Genomic DNA, 23,609 nt, shown 5'->3' on the forward strand with positions numbered 1-23,609 from the left:
GATTTAAATTAGTTTTGCCAATCTCGTCAAATGTTTGCTGGGACAGGAGATTTTAGCGAATAAGTCAAATGATCGAATGTTGAGGGTCACACAGAACAGAGAGGAGAGGCAAGAATTGTTCAAACACAGAGATGAAGCAGGTAGAGAAGTTAGAGAATCAGAGAGTTCTTTAAAAATCAGTGGTGATGTTTGGAAATGCTATTTCACTACAGTTGAAGGATAGAATCCAACCTCATCTATAGGAGAATTCTTAGGAAGCAGAGACAGGTGATGTGAGATATAAGATATTTTGGGGAGAGGTTTCCTGGTGAAAGGAAGGAGACAATTTGGACATGTGAGGCACTGTGGAAATCTAAAACTGCCTTCCAGCGGTTTCTGCCCTGAGCATATAAGGAAGCTGAGGTCACTGTACAAAAATGGACATCATATTGCAAAATAAGGTTAATATAGTAATTCAGTGCAACAATAAATGTCCCCAAATGGGTACTCAGATGACAAAGGCAGCAAGGACATCAGGGGAGAAGAGACTGCTTCAAGCTGACAAGCTTAGGAGGAAGAGGCAGGGCTGAAGTTCTGTGTTAAAGAATGGAAAGGATCTGGCCAGGAAGCAAGGATTGAGAAGAGCATTTTCCCATCGGCCCCATAGGCCAAAGCAGTGGGGAAGCCCAGGACAGTCTCAAGAGACAGTAAACAGTTGAGTTGCACCTCTGCTGTGGTTCATGCAGTGACATGTAGGACCTGATCCCGTACAAGTAAGCTGGGCACTGAATTTTAGGATAATGCACTTGGGGCTTCATCCTGCAAGTCAGCATTTCCAAAATATGTTCCAATTTGATAAATCTTAGGTGAAAAAGTGGATCTGTGGTCAAATCAATGTGGGAAATGCTAGGTTAAACAAAATTAAAGGTTTTCTACTGTAGGATTTCTGAGACTTGAACATGCTGATATGAGTAATGAATCTCCAAGAACGGAAAATGGCATATCTGTGCCTCCCAAACTTACTTACCCACAGTTTTTTTAGAGTATCGCTTGGGATTCTATACAGAATGTTGTATAGAATATAGGTTGGGGTCAGCCCTGGTGGCCTAGTGGTTAAGTTCAGCACATTCTGCTTCAGCAGCCCAGGTTGGGTTCCTGGGTGTGGACCTACACCACTCATCAGTGGCCATGCTATGGTGGTGGCCCACATACAAAATAGAGGAAGATTGGCAGCACATGTTAGCTCAGGATGACTCTTCCTCAAGCAAAATGAGGAAGATTGGCAACAGATGTTAGCTCAGGGCAAATCTTCCTCAGGAAAAAAAAAAAGAATATAGGTTTGGAAAGTCTTTTCCCAGGAGTGGGAAATGTCTCAAGTTTTTTTGAGCAAAGAAACGTTATATACAAAGAAGTATTGTTGAGAAAATTCATTCAGTAGTGGCATGTTATATGGATTCAAGTGGCAGGGACTGGAGGCAGGGGGACCATTTGGGCCCTCTAGCAGAGCTTTTGGTTAGGTGTGACAAGCCTGCATCTTGGTCATAGTGTAGAAAAAAGAAGGAAGGCACAGATGTCAGAGCTGCAAAGGAAATAATAACATGTGGCGGGTGTAGAGTCAGAGCCTTACACCTGAAAGCCATGTAGGGTCTTGGTCTAGGGCATTTTCTCCAGGAAAAGAAGGTATTACTGTCTTGGGTGGGTGATGAAGGAGGCAACTATCACTCCAAATTTTCAGTTATGGATGACTGGGAGAAGAGTAAATGCAGCCCCCTAAAATGAAGTCATGCAAAGACCTGGTTTTCAGTGTGAAAATACACTTAAAATTATTGATTTATTGGGCTTGAGACGACAAGGCAAGTTATTAGTGTTAGCTCTGGCATTTGGAAATGCATGACCAGAGTGACCAAGATGTACCAGTGTTGGAGAAGGGAACGTAGGCATCACCTGCAGTGAGAAGAAGCTATTTAAGAAGGAAATACAGAATAAATAAAGAAAAGGAAAAACTCGCAATATTTCAGAGATTGTCTTCTGTAGGCTGTCTGGTTCTTTTGTTTCTCCGGCCTGTAATCATTCCACGGTTATCTCTTCTTTAGCATAAATCAGTTAGGGGAAGACTCAAGTTAGATAATTACCATTTATAATAACATTAGCCGAGTGGGGAAGCTAAAGCAACTATAATAAATAATTATTTAGAGGGAATAAAAAAAGAGGAACACCCACATGGAGCATATGGGAGAAGAAAGAGTAGCTATGGACAGACAGAGAAGGAATGTTGGAGATCTGAGAGCTAGGGAAGCAGGAGAGGGAGGTGTCCTGGCAGCCAAGTGTGTGGAGACTGGTAAGAAGGATGGGGCGGCGAGCCCTGTCATGCCGCAGGAGCTGGGATTAGGTGCTAAGAGCAGACAGGGGAGACTGCCACAGTGGGAGGTGGGACGACAGCCGGATCCAAGACTAATCAAGCAGGGTCAGTAGGAAGTGGGGACAGCAGACTAAGACCATGAATAGGAGATATTTGCTGGTGGAGCAGTGGAGAAAATGAGGGCAGAAGTTAAAGGAGAGTGGATTCAGGTGACACAGATTGCTCTGTTGTTCAGACAGCAGGAGCCTGGGCATGTTTGAGGTCCTGGAATGTCAACCAGAGCGTGGCCTTTTTTTTTTTCCCTGAAACCACATCAACACAGTTCATCCAGAGTCAATGATACTTTCTCACCCTATGAAAGATCCTACACTGGCGAAGGTTAGAACGTTAGAAAGAAAAAAAAACAACTGGTAGATTGAATGTTGAGCTTGTCTGAGAAAGCCGAACATTCTCTGTGGGTGTTGGCTTCCTCACTTATCTGATTGCCGAGAAGCTCGCTTACACTGACCCACCAGATTAACTGGCAGAATTTCCCCAGCACCTGTGGCCAAGCTAGCTAGAGTAGCAGAAGATGGTTTTACCACGTGCATCTGAAGAGCTTTCTCTCCAGCCTTCTCCTGATTCAAGTTTTTCTATCAACATATTACTGGAGACAGACTTCTAGGCATGGGGTTTCTGTCAAAGGTGGGACTATATCATACAGTTGAACAACCTTCAATTGCAAGTGTCAGAAAACCTTATCCATGCTAGTTTAAGCAAAGGAGCAAATGTATTGGTTTATGTGACTGAGAAATCCAGAGCCTAGCTTCAGGTGTAGCTGAATACAGGTGCCCACACAACAGCATCTGGGCCCAGTTCCTCTTTTCCATCTTTCAGATCTGCACTGGTGGGGCTCTCAGGCTCCATGGTATGGCAGGATGGATTCCAGCAGCTTCAGAGCTTCCTTTGTCCTGGGTTCAAGGTCAGGGGGAAAGAACAAAATTGTGTTTTGCTGCAGTGCTGAGAAAGACCTCAGTGGGTATCATTGGCTCCATTTGGTCATGTGCCTATCCCTGAACCAATCATTATTGCCAGGGGGATATAATATTCTGATTGGCCAGGATGGAGCACTGCCCTCTCTTCAGACCTCAAGGATGATACATGGAAAGGGATGGACCCCCGGAGGAAAATTAGAAGTTATTCCCAGAAGAGGGGGCAGGGGAATAGAACTCCTCCTGAAGTCCCTTACTTCCGCCCCCCGCCCAAGAAAATTCTTGTTTTCCCTGTGAAATCAGGAGCAATGAAAGACAAGAACTGGTTGTTTCTCATTAAATTGCAACCCTATAATGCCTAGAACGTAACAGAAATTCAGAAAATGCTTTTAGTCATGCTGATCACAGGGTTCGTGGATTGAGGTGACTTCTGTGTTTGACTAATTCATATAAGAATGTTAGAAATGATTCATATCTCATTTTGAAAATCATAATTTCAGTATGTGTTAATTTTGTTTTTGTCATACACAAATGCCACTTGATTACTCTTGCACACGAGGTTATTTGACTACCCCGTAACTTGTAATATGCCTGAAAAGCAAAGTAATGAAATGACTTAGAGCTGCAAAATGGTTCTTGGTGGGTTTGGTGGGCACATGGTGCAAAAGGAAGCCTTTTTGGGGGCGCAATTACTGAAATACGTTTGTGTGAGAATCACCCTTAGCTCTCGTGAAGAGTCTGAAGTTTGGCATAGTCCACGCTTATCTCATTGTTCCTGTCATTGTTCTCAGGTCTGCAATAAAATCATCTTTCTAATGAGCTTTGTGGGCAACTGTGGGACGTTCACCAGAGGCTACCGAGCCATGGTCCTGGATGTTGAGTTCCTTTATCATTTGTTATATCTGCTGATCTGCGCCATGGGGCTCTTCGTCCATGAATTCTTCTACAGTTTGCTGGTGAGTTCCTGGTGTCAAAAGATTTTACATTTTGAAAACCAGGAGAGTGTCCAGTGTCCTCTCTCTCATCATAGACCTCTTCTTTTAATGGTGATTGGTGTGCCTGGTCTAACAAGGTCATAGCCCCCCCGCACACAGTGTTTGGGGGATCTGGAGAGGAAAGTTATCCAGGGAGCAGGTCAGCTATTAGGAGCCCAGGAGGTGCGCAGTCACACTGCGTGTGTGCACTTCAGGCCTTTTACTTTTCAGTGATAGACGATGCCTACAGTCTGGATCAGGAGATGTTTCTTCCACATGCACCTTTATTTTTCTTTATTTCTTGGACTCAGCCAGCGCTTACCAAGGAGAATGTTTTTCAGACTGTCATCTTCTAACAGTTCTCATGGGATCCATTTCCCAGTGAAAACACATAGTGACGAGAAGAGCAGGAGCTATTTTCAAAATCCCAAGATCCATGCTAAGGAGCTCCATAGACTTGTTGGTCCTGGAGACCTTTTCAGTAGAAATTATTTTGTTACAATCTAAGCCAAGTGGTTCATGTCTTGATAGTCTATAAAATGAGTTGGTTCTATCACCTTCCTCCTGAGCAAGTTTTTAAATTGTCCAGACCTGTAGAGTTGTAGATAAGAAACCATTTTCTGGTACCTACATCAAATGACAGGAAGCATAAAACTGACCTCTTGGCAAGCAAAACTGTAATGGAACTAGAAGTATTAAAATGTTTGTGAGGATAAAAAATGATCGAGGCCTAAGTGTTGACTTAAGATGAGGGACTTAACTTGCAAAAGGTAGAGCAAGGAAAGCTCTTCTAGGAGATGCTCTCCATGTGGTCTCAGCTGATCATTTAGCTGCTCTGTGCCTCAGTTTCCCCATCTATAAAATGAGAACAGTATGTCTCCCTCACAAGGACTATCTGCAACTGTGCATGTCAGGGTCTTATAATAGTGCTGCCACATAATAAATGCTTAGCAATTGGTAGCTGTTATTATTGTCTTTGTCATCGCATATTCCCTGTCCCATCTAAAACACCATAAAGTATTCACCATTCAGGGCCGGCCCTGTGGCTTAGTGGTTGAGTGCGCGCGCTCTGCTGCTGGCGGCCCGGGTTCAGATCCCGGGTGCGCACCGACGCACCGCTTCTCCGGCCATGCTGAGGCCGCGTCCCACATACAGCAACTAGAAGGATGTGCAGCTATGACATACAACTATCTACTGGGGCTTTGGGGGAAAAATAAATAAATAAATAAAATTAAAAAAAAAAAATAGAATTCACCATTCAGGTCATCAGGATTAGCTCATTCCATTAGTGGTGGGTGTTGGCAGACTGAAGGGAATGGATTCTTTTCCCTCATTTTAAAATCGGTCTGGCTATACTTTGAGGTTTTAGGCAAAGAGGTCTCTGGATATACTTGTGATTGACATTATGTGGCCTATTTTGATCAGTCTGTAGCAGAACTCTTTAGAGCTCTGTGTATATTTCTGATCCTTTTTGTGTCATGCAATAATGTCCCTGGATGAGGTTCCAATTTGTGAGTCAGGGAGACCCAAGTCTGCCAATCCAAGGCAGGGGAGGCAGAGTTCAGTCGGAGTCTCTCTCATCCCTGCTGAGGGGTCTCTCCCAAGACACTGGAGATTCTCTTCAGACAATGCTGTCTCGCCCTGGGAGAGTCTGACTTTTCCTACAGTCTACAGTTGGCTTCATTTCCTTTTCTCCTTATTCGACTCCTCTTTTGGTCATTCGCAATGCAAGCCAATGCCAGTGCTAGGTACAGGGGATGTCATGATGAGACAAACCAATATCGCCCCTACCCTCACGGGCCTCACAGTCTAGAAGATAATTGTTACTGCCATTTATTGAGTGTTCGCTGTGTGTTCTTTTCATACACTCCCTCACAACTGCTTGAGGTAGATGGCATCTGCAAATTACAGATGGTGAAACTGGGGCTTGCTGAGGTTAGGTAATTTGCCCAAAGTCACACAGTGAGTAAGTGGCAGAGACAGGATAGCAACTCAACTCTGTCGACTCCCAAGTCTAAGTTCTTAAGCACAGCCCTGAACTGCCTTTCATTTGAGCTTGTGAAGAAGTCCCTGCTTCAAGGAAACTGGTATTTCCCAATGCAGTTTGCATTCATGATCTCAAATCTCTGATCTGTCACAGAAAGATGGAGTAACTCAGAGCTTCCAGTGATGTTACCTGAGCTCACTTCACTTTTAGAAAAATTTAATAGGATCAAACCAAATTGTGGCTGGACGCCTCTTGTATGTGCTTCTGGAGGTTTTCTAAGCCGTCTTGGCCTTGACGTGTCTGTGACCTCGAGTGATGTGTTCCTGTTGGTGTCAAAAGCAGTATTTAATGTGTCTGTTGAGAACCCACAGACAAATACTGAAACCATTCAAATCATTCCACAAATAAGAAAAGCCTGTGACAGAAAGGAATTGGAGTGAGACCTCCAGCAGGGAAGACCCACACTGGGTTGTGAAAGCTCCAGGCCAGCAGGCCAGAGAGGGAGAGTAAATAACTGTGGCCTAATTAAAGTGCTAGGGCCCCCCAAGTCTGGCTGAACCTGGTCTCAAGCCTGCATTAAAGTTGCGTCCTTAGAAAAATATTAACACCCTGAGATGAAAATGTGCAAAGTTCATAGACAGGCAGTTAACAAAAAGAGAAACCCAGATGGTCAGTAAACATGGAAAAGTATTCATGCTTAATACTAAACAAAGACATGCTAATGAAAACAACAGCATGATCCCGTGTTGTACCTGTGACATTAGGAGAGGTTCAAAAGCATGATCATGCCCAGTTCTAGTGACAGTATGCTAAAATGGGCACCATTCTCTAATGGTGATGGGTGTAAATTGGTACAACATTTCTGGAAGGCAGTGGGGCAATATGTTTCTGTTATAACGTTTGACCCAATAATTCCGGTTCTGGAGATTCACCAGAAAGAAATAACTGGGCAAGTACGTATAGAGGCGAGTAAAGAGTGTTTGTCACAGCATTATTTTTAATGACATATAATTGAAAATATCTTGATTATTTAAAAAAAGAAAAGATATTGGTTAACTATAGTTTTTCGATACAGTGAAATAATAGGTGATCATTTTTGACATGAAAATGCTTATGATTGCTTGGTGAAAGAGGCTGACTATATGCCAGTGTTATGGTATAATATTTTTGTAAGAATATGTATGTATATATTATATTTTTTCAAGTGTAGTAAGGCCAGAAGGAAATAACTTGTTGAGTAGATGTCTATAGATGGTGAGGTTATTATTGATTTTTTGTTTTTCTTTGTGCTTTTCTGTGTTTTCTTCGTTTTCTCCATTGAACTTGTGTAGTTTCCTAATTAGAAGAAAGCTTTTCCTTTATAAAGTAATGCATTCCATTGTTTTAAAATCAGAAATTATAGATGAATGAAAAGAAAAAAAATCACTTGTCATTTCAGTGATTTGGGGGCTATATAATCTCTATGGTTCTTACTCTCAGAAAACAAGTGTCGTCTGTTTGTTATCTGAAGTTGCTCTTACTTGCTGCTCCATGGTGTGTTGCTGGAAAATATTTAACCAACATTACCAGCACCATTAGCCTTTTGTACTCTTATATTGACGAAACACCTCTTCCTTGCTTCCTTGGACGTATCCTACTTTGTCCAGTGCCCTTCACACTTGTCTCAGGACACAGATTGGCGTTATGGAGGCAGAAGGGCTAATTGACCAGAAAATGAACTCAGGTGTGAAATTCTAAACTGAAAGGGACTACGACATCAGCTAGTTTAGTCCACTGATTTTACAGATGAGGAAACTGAGGTCCAGAGAGGTTACATGGCTCCATCAACATCTTGCAACAAATCAAAAGCAGTCTCAGGATTTAAATCCTTGTCCCCTGATTCACGTCACTGTGCACAGTCATTCCCCAAAGCTGCAGTGGAGGCAGAACCTTCAGGAGAGGATTAGATGTCAGCACAGAGGCCATATTAAACCAGCTCCCAGGTCCAAGAATAACCCCATAGAGCTCTCCTCCCCTCACTCTCTGCTATTCCTCCAGCCAAAAATCTGGGATGGTAGTTCTTGGAAAACCGGCCATCGATCCTCCCATACCTATAAGTACCTACAGGCTTCTCCATTTCTTATGAAGCCAACTTCTTACAAAAACCAAGTCTCTTTGCAGAGGGCCAGCCCAGATTGTGAACTGCAGGGGGTCACTGCCCCCACTAGGGGGATTAGGAAGGGTTTAGGCTTCCTGGTGTGTGACCACCACCAAGTCCCTGCCCATACTGTCTGTATGACCTTGGCCTAGTCTCTTCATCAGGAAATTGGTGATAATTACCATTTATTGTGTACTTACCCAGCACATAAGTGTGACTGTATGCTAAGTACTGTATGTACATTGTCTATTATTCTTCACATTAACTCTCTATCCTCCAGTCTGCAAATGGGGAAACTGAGGCTCATAGGGGAAGGGGAAAGTTCCTAGTCCATGGTCCTGATGGCAGCAAGTAGTTGAGCTAAGATTTGAACCACCTCTGTCTGACTCCAGAGTCTTTGCTCTCTGCACTGGCCTGTGTATGTCGGCTTTCTCCATGAGACTCTAAGGACTTGTCCAATCCTATATCCAGAGTGGCTGGCCCTTAATAGAAACTCCATAAATACTCCCTAAATGATTGCATGCCAGGACCCTCATCACTCCCCTCTCCCTTGTTCTCTGTAACTCACTGGTACAGCCCTGTATTTTCTCTATTTCCAGGACCTCTAAACTGTATGCACACTACTTGAAATTGCTATTATTTCCTCCCCTCCTTTTCTTTGTTTATTTTTCCTCTGTTTTATTATCTCAGTTTTCACTGTGAAGACAGGCAAGATGTTAAGTGTTAAGATAACAGTATATTGCTTTTGAGTTTGCAAGAGGTGAATTCTCTATAAATCAAGTTTTCATCATGGGATATTGATGTACATCTAATATAGAGGCTTCTTAAAATTGCCCCCTTGTCTTCTTTTTGTTTGTTTTTAAAGCTTTTTGATTTAGTGTACAGAGAAGAGACTCTGCTTAATGTCATTAAAAGTGTCACTCGCAATGGACGGTCCATCATCCTGACGGCGGTTCTGGCTTTGATCCTGGTTTACCTGTTCTCGATAGTGGGCTATCTTTTCTTCAAGGATGATTTCATCTTGGAAGTAGATAGGCTGCCCAATGAAACAGCTCTTCCAGGTGGGTTTGGAATCTTCTGATCTTTTTTAATGTCCAAAGAATATTTCCTGATTATAACTGAACTAAAGAGAACAATGACTTTAGGAATCTCCCTTTTGTATCTCCTAACACCACAGCATGAATTTTGAATACAGGGCTTAGTTCTCACTTTATTCAAAGGGTGGTGTGGTATATCACACGCTAAGTGTGACTGTGCAGATCCTACATTGAATTTATGCACTAAAGTCGTATTTTAAACTAGTACAACTTTTTCATAAAACAATTAGACCATATCTATTGAAATCATAGGTGTATGCATCCCTTTAGCTTGGTAAATCTACTTCTAGAAATTTATCCTTAAAGGAAAACCTGCTGACTGTGCATGTAGAAACACAAGTATATGGAAGAATGTTCACTACGGTGTGACATTGGAGACAATCTAAATATAAGGGAATGTTTCATTATATTATGGTCCCTTCATGGGGTGGTGTACCCTGCAGACATGGTACATCTTTATAAAACTTCCTGGAAAAATACCTACAAGATATGGTGGGAAATTGCAAAAGAATACCTACAGTAGGATCCACATATATTTTTTAAAAATTAAAAAGCTCATATATGTCTTGTAAAACATGGAAGAATATACCCCCAAATTGTTAGCACTGGCTATCTCTGGAGCTTTTTTACTACTTGCATGTTTTACAATGAGTGTATTATATTATTTTCATATGTAGCAGGAATGGAAGAGATTTCTAATTCTGAGAATGAAAAAAAAGAACCATACAACTGAGTGACACACCCAAGTACTTTTTCTCTCGATTAAAATCTTTGACACTACTTAGTGAAATATTACTGGTTTTTCATCGGGTAGGCAGGTGCCCTGAGTCCAAGGAACAAACTAGAATTGTTGTGACTAAGCCAGGCAGCCTCTTCTTCCAGCCAAATGGTGCATTCTTGGCACATATCTCCGGCTCCAAGTTGACCCTGAATGGCATTTACTGCCAACCGTTGTAGGGTTCTGAACTAAACTGGTCTGGACTTCGGATTTCCGCTAATGCCCACTGATGCTTCTCGTGCAGACTTGGTATAAGTCTTGCTGGAGTCTGTATGTTCAGTAGTATTTGTCGAAGAGTTTCAGCTGTTTGTCTTTAAAGTTGGAGAGGTGCTATTTAAGTGCGATATTTCTAGTAAGCCTACAGGAATTGACATCTCTGGCTTTTTTCCCATCCAGATCACCAAATGAAAGTGTAAATTGCATCTCTGCTTTGAATTTATCTGCAGGATTGTAGGGTGTTATTTATGTAAAGAATTGTTTAATCAGCCGTGAATTGGGGACTTCAAACATTTTAACCATATGCTGCCAGATTGTTCATCATAAAATCTCCTTCCCTTTCCCAGATGCTGGTGAGAGTTTGGCGAGTGAGTTCCTATACTCTGACGTGTGTAGGGTGGAGACTGGGGAGAACTGCTCCTCTCCTGCACCCAAAGAAGGTAGGACCTCGTGGCCTTAAGCCCCACATTAGTGCCAGGCCCTCCAGGGGCTTAGATGGTGCACATGACATTGAAAACAGATTCACTGCTCCGAAGTAAGGCCAGCAGCAGAGGGGAAAGGCTGACAGAGAGGGAGGTGAAGGGAAAGAAAGGCTACATGGGAAGAAGATATCTGCTTAATTGATTCAGCCAGTATTTACTGAGTGCCCACTATTTTCCAGGGACTGTGTTGTACTCTAAGATACAGTAATATAGTGGGAGGGCAGGCAGGCACATCAGTGGTCACTAGAGAGTATGCAAATGCTGAGAGTAAGGATGGAACACAGAAGATAAGCACCCAGCCTAATATGGGAGTAAGAGTATCACTAAGGAGGTGATAGCTAAATTAAAACAGTAGAATCTTGGGTGAAGACGGAGGGATAGGTATTCGGGTTGGAGGGAATAGCATGTCTAAAGGCTTGGAGGTAGAATATAGCATGTGTAGGGAGATATTGATCATGAGGAGGAAGAGTAGCAAGAAATGAAGTCAGAGAGGCCAACAAAGGGCCAGATCATGAAGAGTCTTACATGTTAGGCTAAGGAGGTTAAACTTCATCCAAAGGATGATTGGAAGTTGTTGCAAGGGGAGTGATATGATATCTGTGTTTTAGCAAGACCGTTCTCACTGCAGCTGGAGAGAACAAGGTGGGCAGCAAGGCACAGTTCTTCCTCCAAAAACTAGTAAGAATAGACAGCCTCCAATATGAAGCAATTTGTCCAGAGGCCCTGCTGTAAAACATTGCTGGACTTGGCCCTCACAACCTCCCGAGTGAAGAGCCTGGGTCCTGTGGCATTACCCTCAGCTGAGAAGAGATGCTCATGACTCAGAGTATTAAGCAACTTATCTAAGGTCAAACGCCTATTTGGAGCTGGGACTGGAGTTTAAAGTCTGGAAACATAGGGAAAAAGCTAGATTTAATAGAGGGAAGGGCAATTCTGACACGGCTCGAGAAATCAGCTGGGGTTAGTGAGGAAAATAAAATCGCCTCAGACGACTTGAGCTTTTTGAAAGAAAATATTTGACGCTTGATTCCTTAATTTTATCCTTTCTCGTTCCTGTCTGTCAGCTGGCAAGATGGCAGTCAGGAAACGTCATCTCAAAATCACGGTGTCTCTTTTCCCTCACGTTTTAAATCTGTTATTCCCCCGGCCGTCTTCGTAGAGCTGGTCCCTGCTGAAGAGACGGAGGAAGATAAAGAGCGCACGTGTGAGACGCTGCTGATGTGCATCGTCACGGTGCTGAGTCACGGGCTGAGAAGCGGGGGCGGAGTGGGAGATGTGCTCAGGAAGCCGTCCAAAGAGGTAGCTGAATCCTGAGGGGAAGGAAGAGCAAAGGGGCGGGGGTGGGTGGTGAGAGCACAACGCAGTGGGCTTGAGCGTAAACTGAAGACACGCAGGCAGAGCTGGGAGTGGTGACGAGCAGACGTGCAGAACTAGCTGCTTAAGCCTTCTTTCCTCTCTGCTCATCACGATGAAGCAGTGCAAGGAAACCAGCTGTGTGGAGAGGGGCGGCTTTGGGGGTCCGTGCAGTGTGTTAATGTTTGTTTCCTTCGGGGGGCCTGGCCTACCTGAACACATTTCCAAAACATCTTAGAAACCAGGAAGCTGCTCTCCTGCACGTGCCACACAACACGTGGAGAATTCACAATTTAGACACAGGGTCTGAAAAGAGATGGAGTTGTGGCTTTTCAAGTTGGACGCCCAATTTAACTTCTGCCAAAGTAGACGGATGGGCGGGCACTGGTGGGGGGTTAGGGTGAGCTGCGGGTGTTGGGACATCTGACCTGGGTGCGAGTCCTCCTCCTTCTGCCCTGAGCTCTGTAGACCAAAGGGTAGTGGGTTAACCTGACTGATGGAGACCCCACTTTTCCAGGAACCCCTCTTTGCTGCTAGAGTGATCTATGACCTCTTGTTCTTCTTCATGGTCATCATCATCGTCCTTAATCTGATTTTCGGGGTCATCATTGACACCTTTGCTGACCTGAGGAGTGAAAAGCAGAAGAAAGAGGAGATCTTAAAGACCACATGCTTTATCTGTGGTGAGTGTTGCAGGCTGGCTTTAGCAAGGCAGCCCAGGCCTGACGGAGCCGGTTGTGACGGGATGGGATGTGTGCCTGGGCTTTTCATGGGAGGGGCGCAGCTGTGTTCTGGAGCATCTCTGTCCCTGGCATTGAGTGGGCTTCTACTCTGCCGGGAAGTATTTGGAGTGCCAGTAGATTCTGTGTGGCAGTTACCAGTTTGTTTTAAGATGTAAAGTCTTGGGTAGCAGAAATGTGATTTCACAGCATTTGAAATGAATGCATGTTGGGGTCTTTTGGTTGTTGGGCTGCCCGAGCATCTCTTGGTCCCGTTCTAAATAACTAGAATGGAGATCTTTCATCTAGCTCCAGCCTGTGGATGTCCTCACTGCAGATGCTGTCAGCTTCAAGTGAAAAAAGACTCTTCTTAGAGCAGATGGTGAAAACATTCAGAGCCTGGGCTCAGGAGTCAGACCTGGGTTCTGCTTAAGCTTCTGCCACTTACTAGCTGTGTAACCTTGGTATAGTCACTTGACTTCTCTGAACCTTTATTGCTCATCTGTAAAATGGGTACAATAATATGTACTTCTCTGTATTATTGTGGAACTTAGGAGAGCTAGTTTCTCTAACACTCCTAGCACAGAACCTGCACATTGTAGGTGCTCAGTGATAAAGTGCTCCATGAGAGAAGTGCATGGGGCACCAAAGGAATCATTTTCAGTGTAACTGTAGGGAAATACATGTAAACGTAAACTCATCACGCAGGAGTCTGGGAGCTGAGTAATCATTTCAGGATCATTCATAATATAGATACTAAATATATAAATTTCCTACTGGTATGTATACTCAAAAAATGAGCATTTTCTATTTAAAAACTTAAATTATTTTCTTTTTACCTCCTTAAAACCATTTAAAGCTTTTTATTTTGACATAATTCCAGAGTTATAGAAAAGTCATAAGAATAGTACAAAGAATTTCTATATACTCTTCACCCAGATTCCCCAAATATTATATCTTACTTCACTTACTTTATTCATACACACATACTATTTTTCTGAATTTGAGAGTGGCTGGCACGATCCCCCTTCATCCCTAAATATTTCAATATATATTTCCTAAAAACAAGAACCTTCTCTTATATGTATGCAACGTAACTCTCAAGATTGGGAAATTAACAAAGATACAGTACTATTATCTAATCGATAGACCCTATTCAAATTTTATCCTTTATCCCAATAATGGCCTTCATAGCAAATGCAAGTCCCAGGTCGTGTTACATTCAGTCTCTTTAGCCTCTGTTGACATTTTTGACAAATATAGGTCAGTTATCTTGTAGAATGTTCCTTGGTTTGAGTTTGTCTGATGTTTCCTCATGGTAATATTGAGGTTACGCATTTTTTTATAGGAACATCAAAAAAAAAGTAGTTGTATTCTCCTCGGTGCATCATATCGGGAGGCGCGTGATGCCAGTTCATCTTATAACTGGTGATATTAACTTTGATCACTTGATTAAGGTTTCTCCACTAAAGTTACGTTTTTTCTCTTACAATAAGAGCCATTTTATGGGGAGATACTTTGAGACTATATAGAAGTCCCATTATTCTTCAAATTAAGTGTTAACCAGCAGTTTTAGCATCCATTGATGATTCCTGCCTGAGTCTGATATTATGATGGTTGCCAAATGATGATTTTCTTGTTTTATTATTCTTTCTACATTTGTTAATTGGCTTTTTATTTTAAGAAAGAACTTTCTCTTCCCCCCTTGTGTGTGTGTATATTTGTACTTTTGTATTTGTAACAACATGGATTCTTGGATTTTTATTTAATTCACTACATTATAATCCTTTGCTGTCATTATTTATTTTAATGCTCCAATTGCCCCAGATTTGTGCAGTGAGAGCCCTTTCAAGCTGGCTTCTGTGTTTGGTCATGTCACCATCATTTTTTTTATGTACTTAACTTCCTTTTTTTGGTACCATGTGATATGCCAGGCTCAAGCTCACCTTGTACCTTCCCTGACCCAGCCCTGGTATCAGCCATTTCTTTAAAGAGCCCTGGTTCTTTTTAGTGGCGAATGGTATTTAGAAGCCAAGATCTGGGTGTGCTCATTCTTGTCGGTGTGCCACTGCTCCCAGGGCTTATTAGGGCACAGATCCAGAGGATACGTGTATGTGTTATACACATGTGTGTGCATACACACTTCTGTATCTGTTTTCATAGACATATGAAAAAGGATGAGTTCATACCCATACCTCTAATTCCAATTCAACATTACAGCATTTATTCTATCTTTCTCTCTTTCCGTATCTGTGAGTATTTGACAGTGAGAAATCTGGCTCCCATTATCCACCATGTATTTATTTATTTGCTCAATCCAAGAATATACAGAAACTAGTTTCAGAATTGCTCACCCAGGCCTCTGCAAAACATAAACTTACCACCTAGAATTCAAAATGTGTTTAAAGTTCTTTTTGTCCTTATTCTGTCTCCTCCAAAACCTTTTAACATGTCTACAATTTGGCATTTCCCTGGAGAAGGGACCTCACACTCACTGGTTGCCTGCCATGCGTGAGCACATCACACCCACGCACATTTAACCCCCGAACACTCCTGGGACCTCGACAGCAGTTTTCCCATTCCCTGACCAGGCAACCAAGGCACGTGGAGACTAAATAGTGACTGGTAAGTGGCAGGGGCAGGATTCAAACCCAGGTCCGTCTGACTCACAGCCTGTGTCTTCCTGCTGTGATGTGAAAGTGAATGGATTTATAAGGCTAACAGAATCCACCTCTTTAGAAAGATGGGAGGGAAACCAGAGCATCCTCTCCTCTGTGGGGACAGTTCTGTCGTGGATTCTTCTGCACCATGGCTGCTTACCTGGGGCCGGGGCCTTTCTGTCTCTCTTTAGGTTTGGAAAGAGACAAGTTTGACAACAAGACTGTCACCTTTGAAGAGCACATCAAGGAAGAACACAACATGTGGCACTATCTGTGCTTCATTGTCCTGGTGAAGGTGAAGGACTCCACGGAGTACACTGGGCCCGAGAGCTACGTGGCAGAAATGATCAAGGTAAGTGGGAAGGGCCCCTGGGGGCAGGTCCCACTCGGCCTGCTGGCCTGGCGTCTCAGCTCGGAGTGTGGTCCTGGGAGCCAGCGGGGAAGTTACACAGTGGAAAAATAACACCTGACGTTTCCTGAGCCCTTGTCACGGGCAAGGCACTAGACTCTAGAACTTCGTGTGTCTTCTCAGGTTACCTTCAGAAGCACCAGACAGGTGGTGTCATCCCCATTTTACAGGAGGAAACACTGAGGCCCAGAGAGATGAGCACATGGCCGCCTAATGGAGCTGGGGTTGTAACCTAGATCTGACTCCATGGCCTGACTTCCCATCTTTATGTACTCAGCCGCTGTTTTTGATAATGGATGGTTGTTTTTTTCTCGTTATGTAAGACCCGATCTCAAAGAGGTATCTTAAAAAAATGATCACTTGGTGTAGTTCAGCATGGTTTATTTCTTTGGCCTCAACCTAGCCTTTCTGGGAGACGCTTTGCTAATCATCAGGAGGGATCATATGATGGAGGAATTTGAGTCCCAAATTAATCTCCTTGTTGATGGGGAGCGTGACCACCATGTCCCAGGAAGAGGGAAAGCCGCCACAGGTTTTCAGCATGCTCTTCTCAAGCAGAGCTCCGTGAGGGCACCAAACGTGTGCTGTGGGAGTCCCAGGCCAGCTGTGCTCTCATACCTGTGATTTCTGAACTTCATGAAAACGTCCGGGGGCATATGGTAAAGTGAGGAGGCGTGAACCGTGAAGTCTGGGGAGTCTGATTTACACAGCGGTCTTTGAGGAGAGGGGGGCCAGTAGCTATTAAGGAAGGCTACACAATTCACTGACTCTCCTTGCAGTTGCCAAGGACTTGAGCACTCTGCCCAGTAATGAGTTATCCTAAATGACCCCTTCTGTGTTTTTTATGCAGATGTGACTTTAAAGCTTTTTATGTAAAGAAACCCCAAGTGAGGTCTGTTCATATAAGTATCATCGTTCGTATGTGTAGATGCAGGCAGCCTTTCAGGTTCACTGCTGACCCGTCTAAGGCAGGCTCAGAGGCCTCTGCAGGTTCTGGAGGGCTTCCTGGGGATTCTGTGCTGTCTTGTACCCTTGAGGCCCTTAAAGTCTAATTCTGTGCTTCTCAAATTTTAATGTACGTATGAATCATCTGGAGATCTGGTTTGAATTCAGATTCTGATTCAGCAGTCTCTGGCAGGACTGTGTTTCCGACAAGCTTCCAGGGGATGCCGAAGCTGCTGGTCCGTGAATCACTCTTTAAGTAGTGAGAGTCTAACAGAAGACACAAAACAGACACCGATTTAAGAAATTATCATCCAAACTGGTGACGTGAGTGCTGAGGCGACGTATTGCTGATCTTCTATGTGTGTTTAGCCTTCCGCGGTTTGTAAAGCTCTTTCACATCTCTTAGTCTATTTGATAATTAAAATTACCCTAAGTAGGGAACTAGTAAGAGAGAACTTTGAGGGTGAGGAGCAATGGATGAGGTTTCATAGCAGAGATGACTTTTGAAAAGGGTTTTGAAAGAGAAAAGGGTAAAGAGACCAGAGTGATAATTAGCAGAGGGGAAGAAGGAAAAACTTAACATAGAAGAGGAGAAAAAGACATGAGTTTCAGAATGAAGGTGATGGGGATCCTCTTTTACTGATGAAAGCCAGGCTTGGGGTTAAGTAACTTGCCCAGGAAGAGCCCAGAAGGAGGCAAGCCCAAGTTTGAGGACTAGGAGTTGCACTCCATGATCACGGTGTTAGGAGGAAATGAGAGGGTGCTGGTGGCACTGGGCTAGGTGGGAGCAGGATCTGTTTTTAAGGAGATCAGGAATTCTGATGGTTGCCAGTACAGATTTTCACAGGTTAGGTTTCCAGGGTCAGGAGACATTAACTGAAAAGTCCTCAGATCCTTTCATTTCCTCCAATTGTCGAGACTGCCAGATGAACCGTATTTTATCAGCATTCATGCTGACACAAAACTGTCTGCATACACGTATAATGACCTTCAATTGCATTAAATCTTTTAATGTATAGGCGAGATGACCTGTAGTTTTCACCCTTGTCACACACTTCTTTTCTCCCCTCACTTTGTTTTCTTCTCTCCAAAGTATGTGACCATCTTTAAACCTTTCAGGGGCCAGTTTTGAAGTTTTCTGTTAATCACCTTACTTTACGGTCACAGGAAACTCTGGCACACTTTTGGGTTTCTGTCTCAATCATGAAGACTTAAAAGAGCCTTGTGAGCAGTCTCCTGATGAGGATTAAGAGCCAGAAGTCACCCCCAGCCTGCCACCTAGGCACCTCAGAGCCCGCTGCATGATGCTTTGAGAAACTGAACGTTCGGTGTGCTTTCCCCATCTACGTTACTCTTTGATTGTATGAGAACTTCTTGTCAAAAAGCCTGCAAATCTGTAGCATCAAAGAATTCTTAACTCTGAATGTCAAAGTGCTGAGGAACCAGATGTTTTGTCTGCTTAGTTGAGGGCTTAGGGCAGTGTGAGATCCACCAGCTGAAAGGCAGAGTCTTTTTGCCAACCCCATTTTCAGTGGTGTCTCGTCTGGAGGCCACATGACTCCCTGCTGGGAACTCCCTGGAGACCACTGGCCACAGCAGGTTAGGAACTGGGGGTGCTCAGCTGAATCATTCAGTGGGGGTTGAAACCCCCTGGAACTCAGAGCTGCGCTGGAGCAGGCTGCATGCCCACGTCATGGACCCACTTAGTCACACCTGGTGGGGCAGCCACAGCCCAGAGAGGAGGTCCTCCCAACATTCCTCCTGAGGAGGCAGCCGCCTCCCCACCAGTTCTGGAAGGAAAAACCAGGTGATCTCCTTGAGAAGTCAACCCCACGAGGCTGCAATTACTCCACCGCTGAGGAGAGAGAAGGGGCAGCAAATGAGCAGTGTCCGAGATGGAAGGAGGAGTCAGCTGGGGGCTCACCTACCCTTTTGCTTACCTCATGTCCCGAAAGAAATCACTGAGACAGGCTCTTTTGGGACTTGTGCTCCTCAAGGAAAACCACTCTCGCCTAGTGGTGGAGGCTGGGAATGTTTAATTCTTTTGCGGCTCTCCTTTAGCCCATTGATTTAACATCCCAGAGACTCCTAAAGAACTGTGAAGTAACATTTGCCCAAAGACGACCCAACAGAACCAAGTGGTAAAGGCCCCAGGTAGTCATTTGGAAGGTAGAGGAGCTTCGCAGCTGCCCTAAAAACAACTCCGTGCAGACACGGGCAAATAGGTTTTCATCTCAAAAAACCAACAATGGTTAGTAGAATCTACCTGGGGCTCTGTATTGAGAAGGGTTCTTGGAAGCCCAAATTGACTTTGAGAGAATGACGTCTGACTAGTCGTGAATGAAAGAGGTGAGGAGCTGGCTGCAGGCCCAGCATTTGCCATCCCTGCCAAGACCCATGTCCCAAAGGTGAATTTCCTCCTTTGGTGGCTTCTTGGCCATATAAAAACACAAGAGAGCTTAGCTAGATCACATATATCACCTTTCCTAATTCCCTCTGGGAACTGGCTTACAGTTAAGATGCCAGGTCCTCTTCTCTCTATAAATGGAAACAATACATTTCTTGCCATTTCTGGAGGGAGAGAAGGAACATTTGAAGAAGCTCTATCTCACAGTTGAGAATTTAGTAACCAGATGTTCACCAACAAATTAATTTTTGTTTAAACATAATAGAAAATTGTATATTCTCTTCTCTCTCCTTCTGGTCATCCCCCTCTCTCCTTTCACTGGAGATGGGAATATCCCTGGCAAAGCCAGGGCCAGTCTGATGCCTACCGTGAAGTCATCACCACATAAGAATTGGATTTGGAGGCAGAAAATCCAAGGTTTGAGTTTTGGCTCTGCTCCTTCCTAGCCCTATAACCCCAGGCAAGTCACGGGACTTCCCTGACCTGAGCTATCATCTGTAAATAGGATTAATACCACCTCACACATCCATCGGATGGTGGAAATGAGATAAACGTGTGGGACTCGGAGGGTGGTAGCACTCATGGAGGGAGGGGGTGGGTGACAGAAGGACCAGATGAACAGACATAGAGCAGTCAGCCGGGAAGCAGCAGGGCTGCAGCGCTGACAGAGCTGACGCAAGCATCATTTCCTCCAGTTCCAAGACTGTGTAAGACGTCTTGGCTGTTGGCATGCTGTTGCTAAGAAAAGTCAGAATGGGCAACTTGACTCCAAGAACTTCCTCACATGGAAAATTCCTAAGTCTTCCTCTCTCAAATCTAAAATTTTTAAGTGTCCTCAAATGTTGAGGCAGGGCAAGGTTGATGTTATCATTCTTTCTCCATCAAATCACTCACAGATACCTGTGACTTCTATCCGTGTGTTTACTGGCGTTCTCCACTCACATTCACTGCCCAGGACCAGGGCTTCAGGGGACTTGGGGATTGGGCCTGAGTTCTGTATATTAGATTCTATCACGATTACACTTGGTTCGCTGGTAGATTTGTCCCTCGACTCCACGCACATGATTGAAAGTGGTGCTGTCACTAGCGTGGCTACGGGGGAGCTAAGCCTCCTCTGTAACTCTGTGAGGTACGGGACTCACCGCGCCACTCAGTACTGGAGATGCAGGCTCAGATTCGTTGACTCAGGCCCCAGACAGGGCTGTACTTGCAGAGAAATGTGACTACAGAGTGACCTCACTTAGCCCTAGCCCTGGCAGTTCAAGGCAGGAGAAAAAACCCTGAGTTTCCGCTCCCCAGAGGAACTTGAATTTGGTGCTATCATGTAGAGTTTTGGTGAAAGCCTTTATAATGAGCAAACTTTTATTAACCCTGAACTACACTTAAGTTTCCGTGATAATTTATGTACCAGACACACCCTTTTTTGAATAATTTTAGCACTGTTTGGCTCTTCTCCAGTGTCTACTGAAATGAGCATTTGTTGGGCTATAGATAATGAGTTGATAGGCCGTACATTCAGATGTGTTTAACCTGGTAAATTGTGTCTTTGCCTTGAAGGAATTTAAATACTGCACAGTGGGCAGGTTGTAGGTAAAAGATACATGATTCCCAGCAAAGACTCAGCATCCTGATTTTCTACAACAGTCGAGCTCAGGAGAAAAGCCAGTCCTTAATTTGATAAACAAACTAAATTATTTTTGAAAGTTAGAAACTCCAGAAGCATTTAGAAGGAAGGTTGGTAAAGAAGACCAAACAACTTAAATACAAGGCATCTCTTTTGCTAGTGAACTCTAGATTTCCCTTCTGTTTCTGGAATTCTACCTTATTAACATCAGTCTCGTATTTTTGGAGGTGTGTTTCTGAGTGAACCGCATTTAAAGACAGGGTGATCAGATGGACTATTGCTCATCCATGTTTCAAAACGCCCTGCCATCTTGGGCTGCTCTGGCTTCTCTTCTCCGGGATAGCATGTTAACTGACAACTAAACAGAACAGTGGAATAACTGGGGAGAACTTCCCACAATGGCCTGAGTGTTCTGCAACAGGCTGCTGCTTCAGGGGGAGCGGGCTGGGCTGTGTTTTGCCATGGCAAGGGCGGATTGGATAATACCTCTAAGACTAGGTCATGTTTAATCAGTATGTACTGAAATAAATGCTTTGCATGCGGGATCCCGTTTAATCCCCATAACAGCATTGTAGGTGGCACTGTTACCGTTGTGCGGATGGGAATCTAAGGCTCAGGAGGTTTGAGCAGCTTCTCCAGGGCCACACCACTGGCAAGTGCTAGAGCTGAGATTCAAATCCAGGTCTGCTGAATCAGAACCCACCCCGGAGCGGTCCTAACACCTGCGTATCCAGTGTGGTTCCCTCTGTGCTTGCACACAACCCTCAGTGTCAAGCCCCTGCAGCCGTTGGTCATCTGGCTGCATCTGGTTTTCCTGACTGGGACTGGCTCCTCTCGCAGGCACCCCCTCCCCCAGTGGTGCTGAATTAGCCACCTTCACAAGAGGCAAGGCCCCACGGGGGCTGGGCGAAGAGTGGGAACGAGGATCTCCTAGGCAGTGCTGACTGGCTAATGCATAAATCAACAAGATGGGAGCTCCGGGCATTCAATGGGGTTTAATTCTCCCAGCTGCCGCCAGCACAACTAGTTAGGCAGCCACCTCGAGTGGAGTACTACGGGGTGTTGTTGACATGACTGGAGTTTGAGAAAGGCAGAACACAGCCCTTGCAAAGGATGTGTCTGAAATATTTGGTAATTTTGACTTGCCAAAATCTGGTGAACGTCATTGTCCTCACCTAAGTTGGGAACAGGGAATGATGTATCCTTTGGTGGCCATATTTGGGGAGAGAGAGATGTTAAAGGGGAAGGACGATTCACCAGAACCACAGCCAGACATGGGCTTCCACACCCAGATGACTCATCTGAATGGGTATAACTCCCTGATAATTAAACATTAGAACGTCTGATCCATCATCCTTTAAGCCTGGTGCTGACTTTTTCTCACAGCTACAGTAGACAACTCTCTATTTCTCTCCCTCTCTCTCTCTGTCTCTCTCTCTCTCGCGCGCGCGCACACACACACACACACACACACACACACAATATTCCATAGGAGATTTTCCAATTTGTTCCATCTTTTATTAGTTCATTTGACCTCTTTAGAAACTAGCTGTACAGGGATATAAAAGCAAAGAAGCAACTTTCCAAATCAAAAGTAGTATCATCATCGTGGCCAGTGGAACGCTCTTAGAAGATGGTGGGGTGCTTTCTTTCACATAGGAGGGGAGAGTCCAGGAGCCTGCATTCCTGGAAGAGGCTTTGCTAAAAGCCCTTGGCAGTTTGCATCAAAAAAGCCATGTAAGAGGAGCCTTTTTGGCTGAAAACACCTCCTGGGTAAATTTTCCAAGTAAATAAATTCCATTAGCAATTTAAGCACCAGTAAACATCAACTATGAGGAAACGTTGTGAGAAGATTCAAAAGCAATACGGTGTTTGGCCCCAGCACTTGCGTGTATCTGTATTCGATAAGACACAGGAAGCAAGGGCAGTCAGAAAGCAGTGTGTTAAGAAAGATCAAATGCGAACTGAACACCTAGATGTCACTGCCTTCTGTTTAAAAGGGCAACTGGCACCCTTCCTGACCCAAGAGAGAGCCTGGTGCTATAAAATCAGCAGACAGGCACTGTCCAAAGGGAGGACAGCAGCTTCCTGCCAGAGGTAGTCCAAGGAAGTGAGCGAAGGGGCGAGAGGGAATAACTCAGGACGGCAGTGGAGACCGAGAGTTACTTGAGGATCATAATCAGATAAAAGTGAGGCCCTGGACATCTAGGGACAAGGGGTGGTGGCAGTGGTGACACGACTAGAGGAGTGAACATAGAAGTTCACACAACCATCATGAGGGTCTCATTTCAAGGAAATGAGAAATTGGGAGTCCCTAGCAGACAGGACTTAGAGTGCAGGAGAGAGGAAGGGAGAGTTCAGCAGGGCGTGCACCTAACTCTCCCTTCACCTCTCCTTCCACCGAGTTTTCGCCTCCTCTGTGCTTCACTCCATGCCACACAGGCGGGTCCTGGCTGCTGATAAAGTGACATGGAAACCCTCTGCTTCCGTGCAGATGTGCAGTAACGGGTTC

The 23,609-nt window shown here is 44.4% G+C and overlaps 1 protein-coding gene across 1 annotated transcript in view; it reads left to right on the plus strand.

Moving 5' to 3' along the window:
* The window catches only part of ITPR1 (inositol 1,4,5-trisphosphate receptor type 1), a 321,115-nt gene that overhangs the window by 277,429 nt on the left and 20,077 nt on the right, over nt 1–23,609 (plus strand). The window contains exons 53-58 of the mRNA XM_087431374.1: nt 4,101–4,265; nt 9,273–9,468; nt 10,846–10,938; nt 12,140–12,279; nt 12,851–13,016; nt 15,904–16,064. Of these exons, the coding sequence (XP_087287500.1) occupies nt 4,101–4,265; nt 9,273–9,468; nt 10,846–10,938; nt 12,140–12,279; nt 12,851–13,016; nt 15,904–16,064 (921 nt within the window). The remainder of the gene's footprint in view (nt 1–4,100; nt 4,266–9,272; nt 9,469–10,845; nt 10,939–12,139; nt 12,280–12,850; nt 13,017–15,903; nt 16,065–23,609) is intronic.

The sequence above is a fragment of the Ceratotherium simum genome, chromosome 5, assembly GCF_057802395.1.
Source record: "Ceratotherium simum simum isolate JZ-2026a chromosome 5, ASM5780239v1, whole genome shotgun sequence".
NCBI lineage: Eukaryota > Metazoa > Chordata > Mammalia > Perissodactyla > Rhinocerotidae > Ceratotherium > Ceratotherium simum.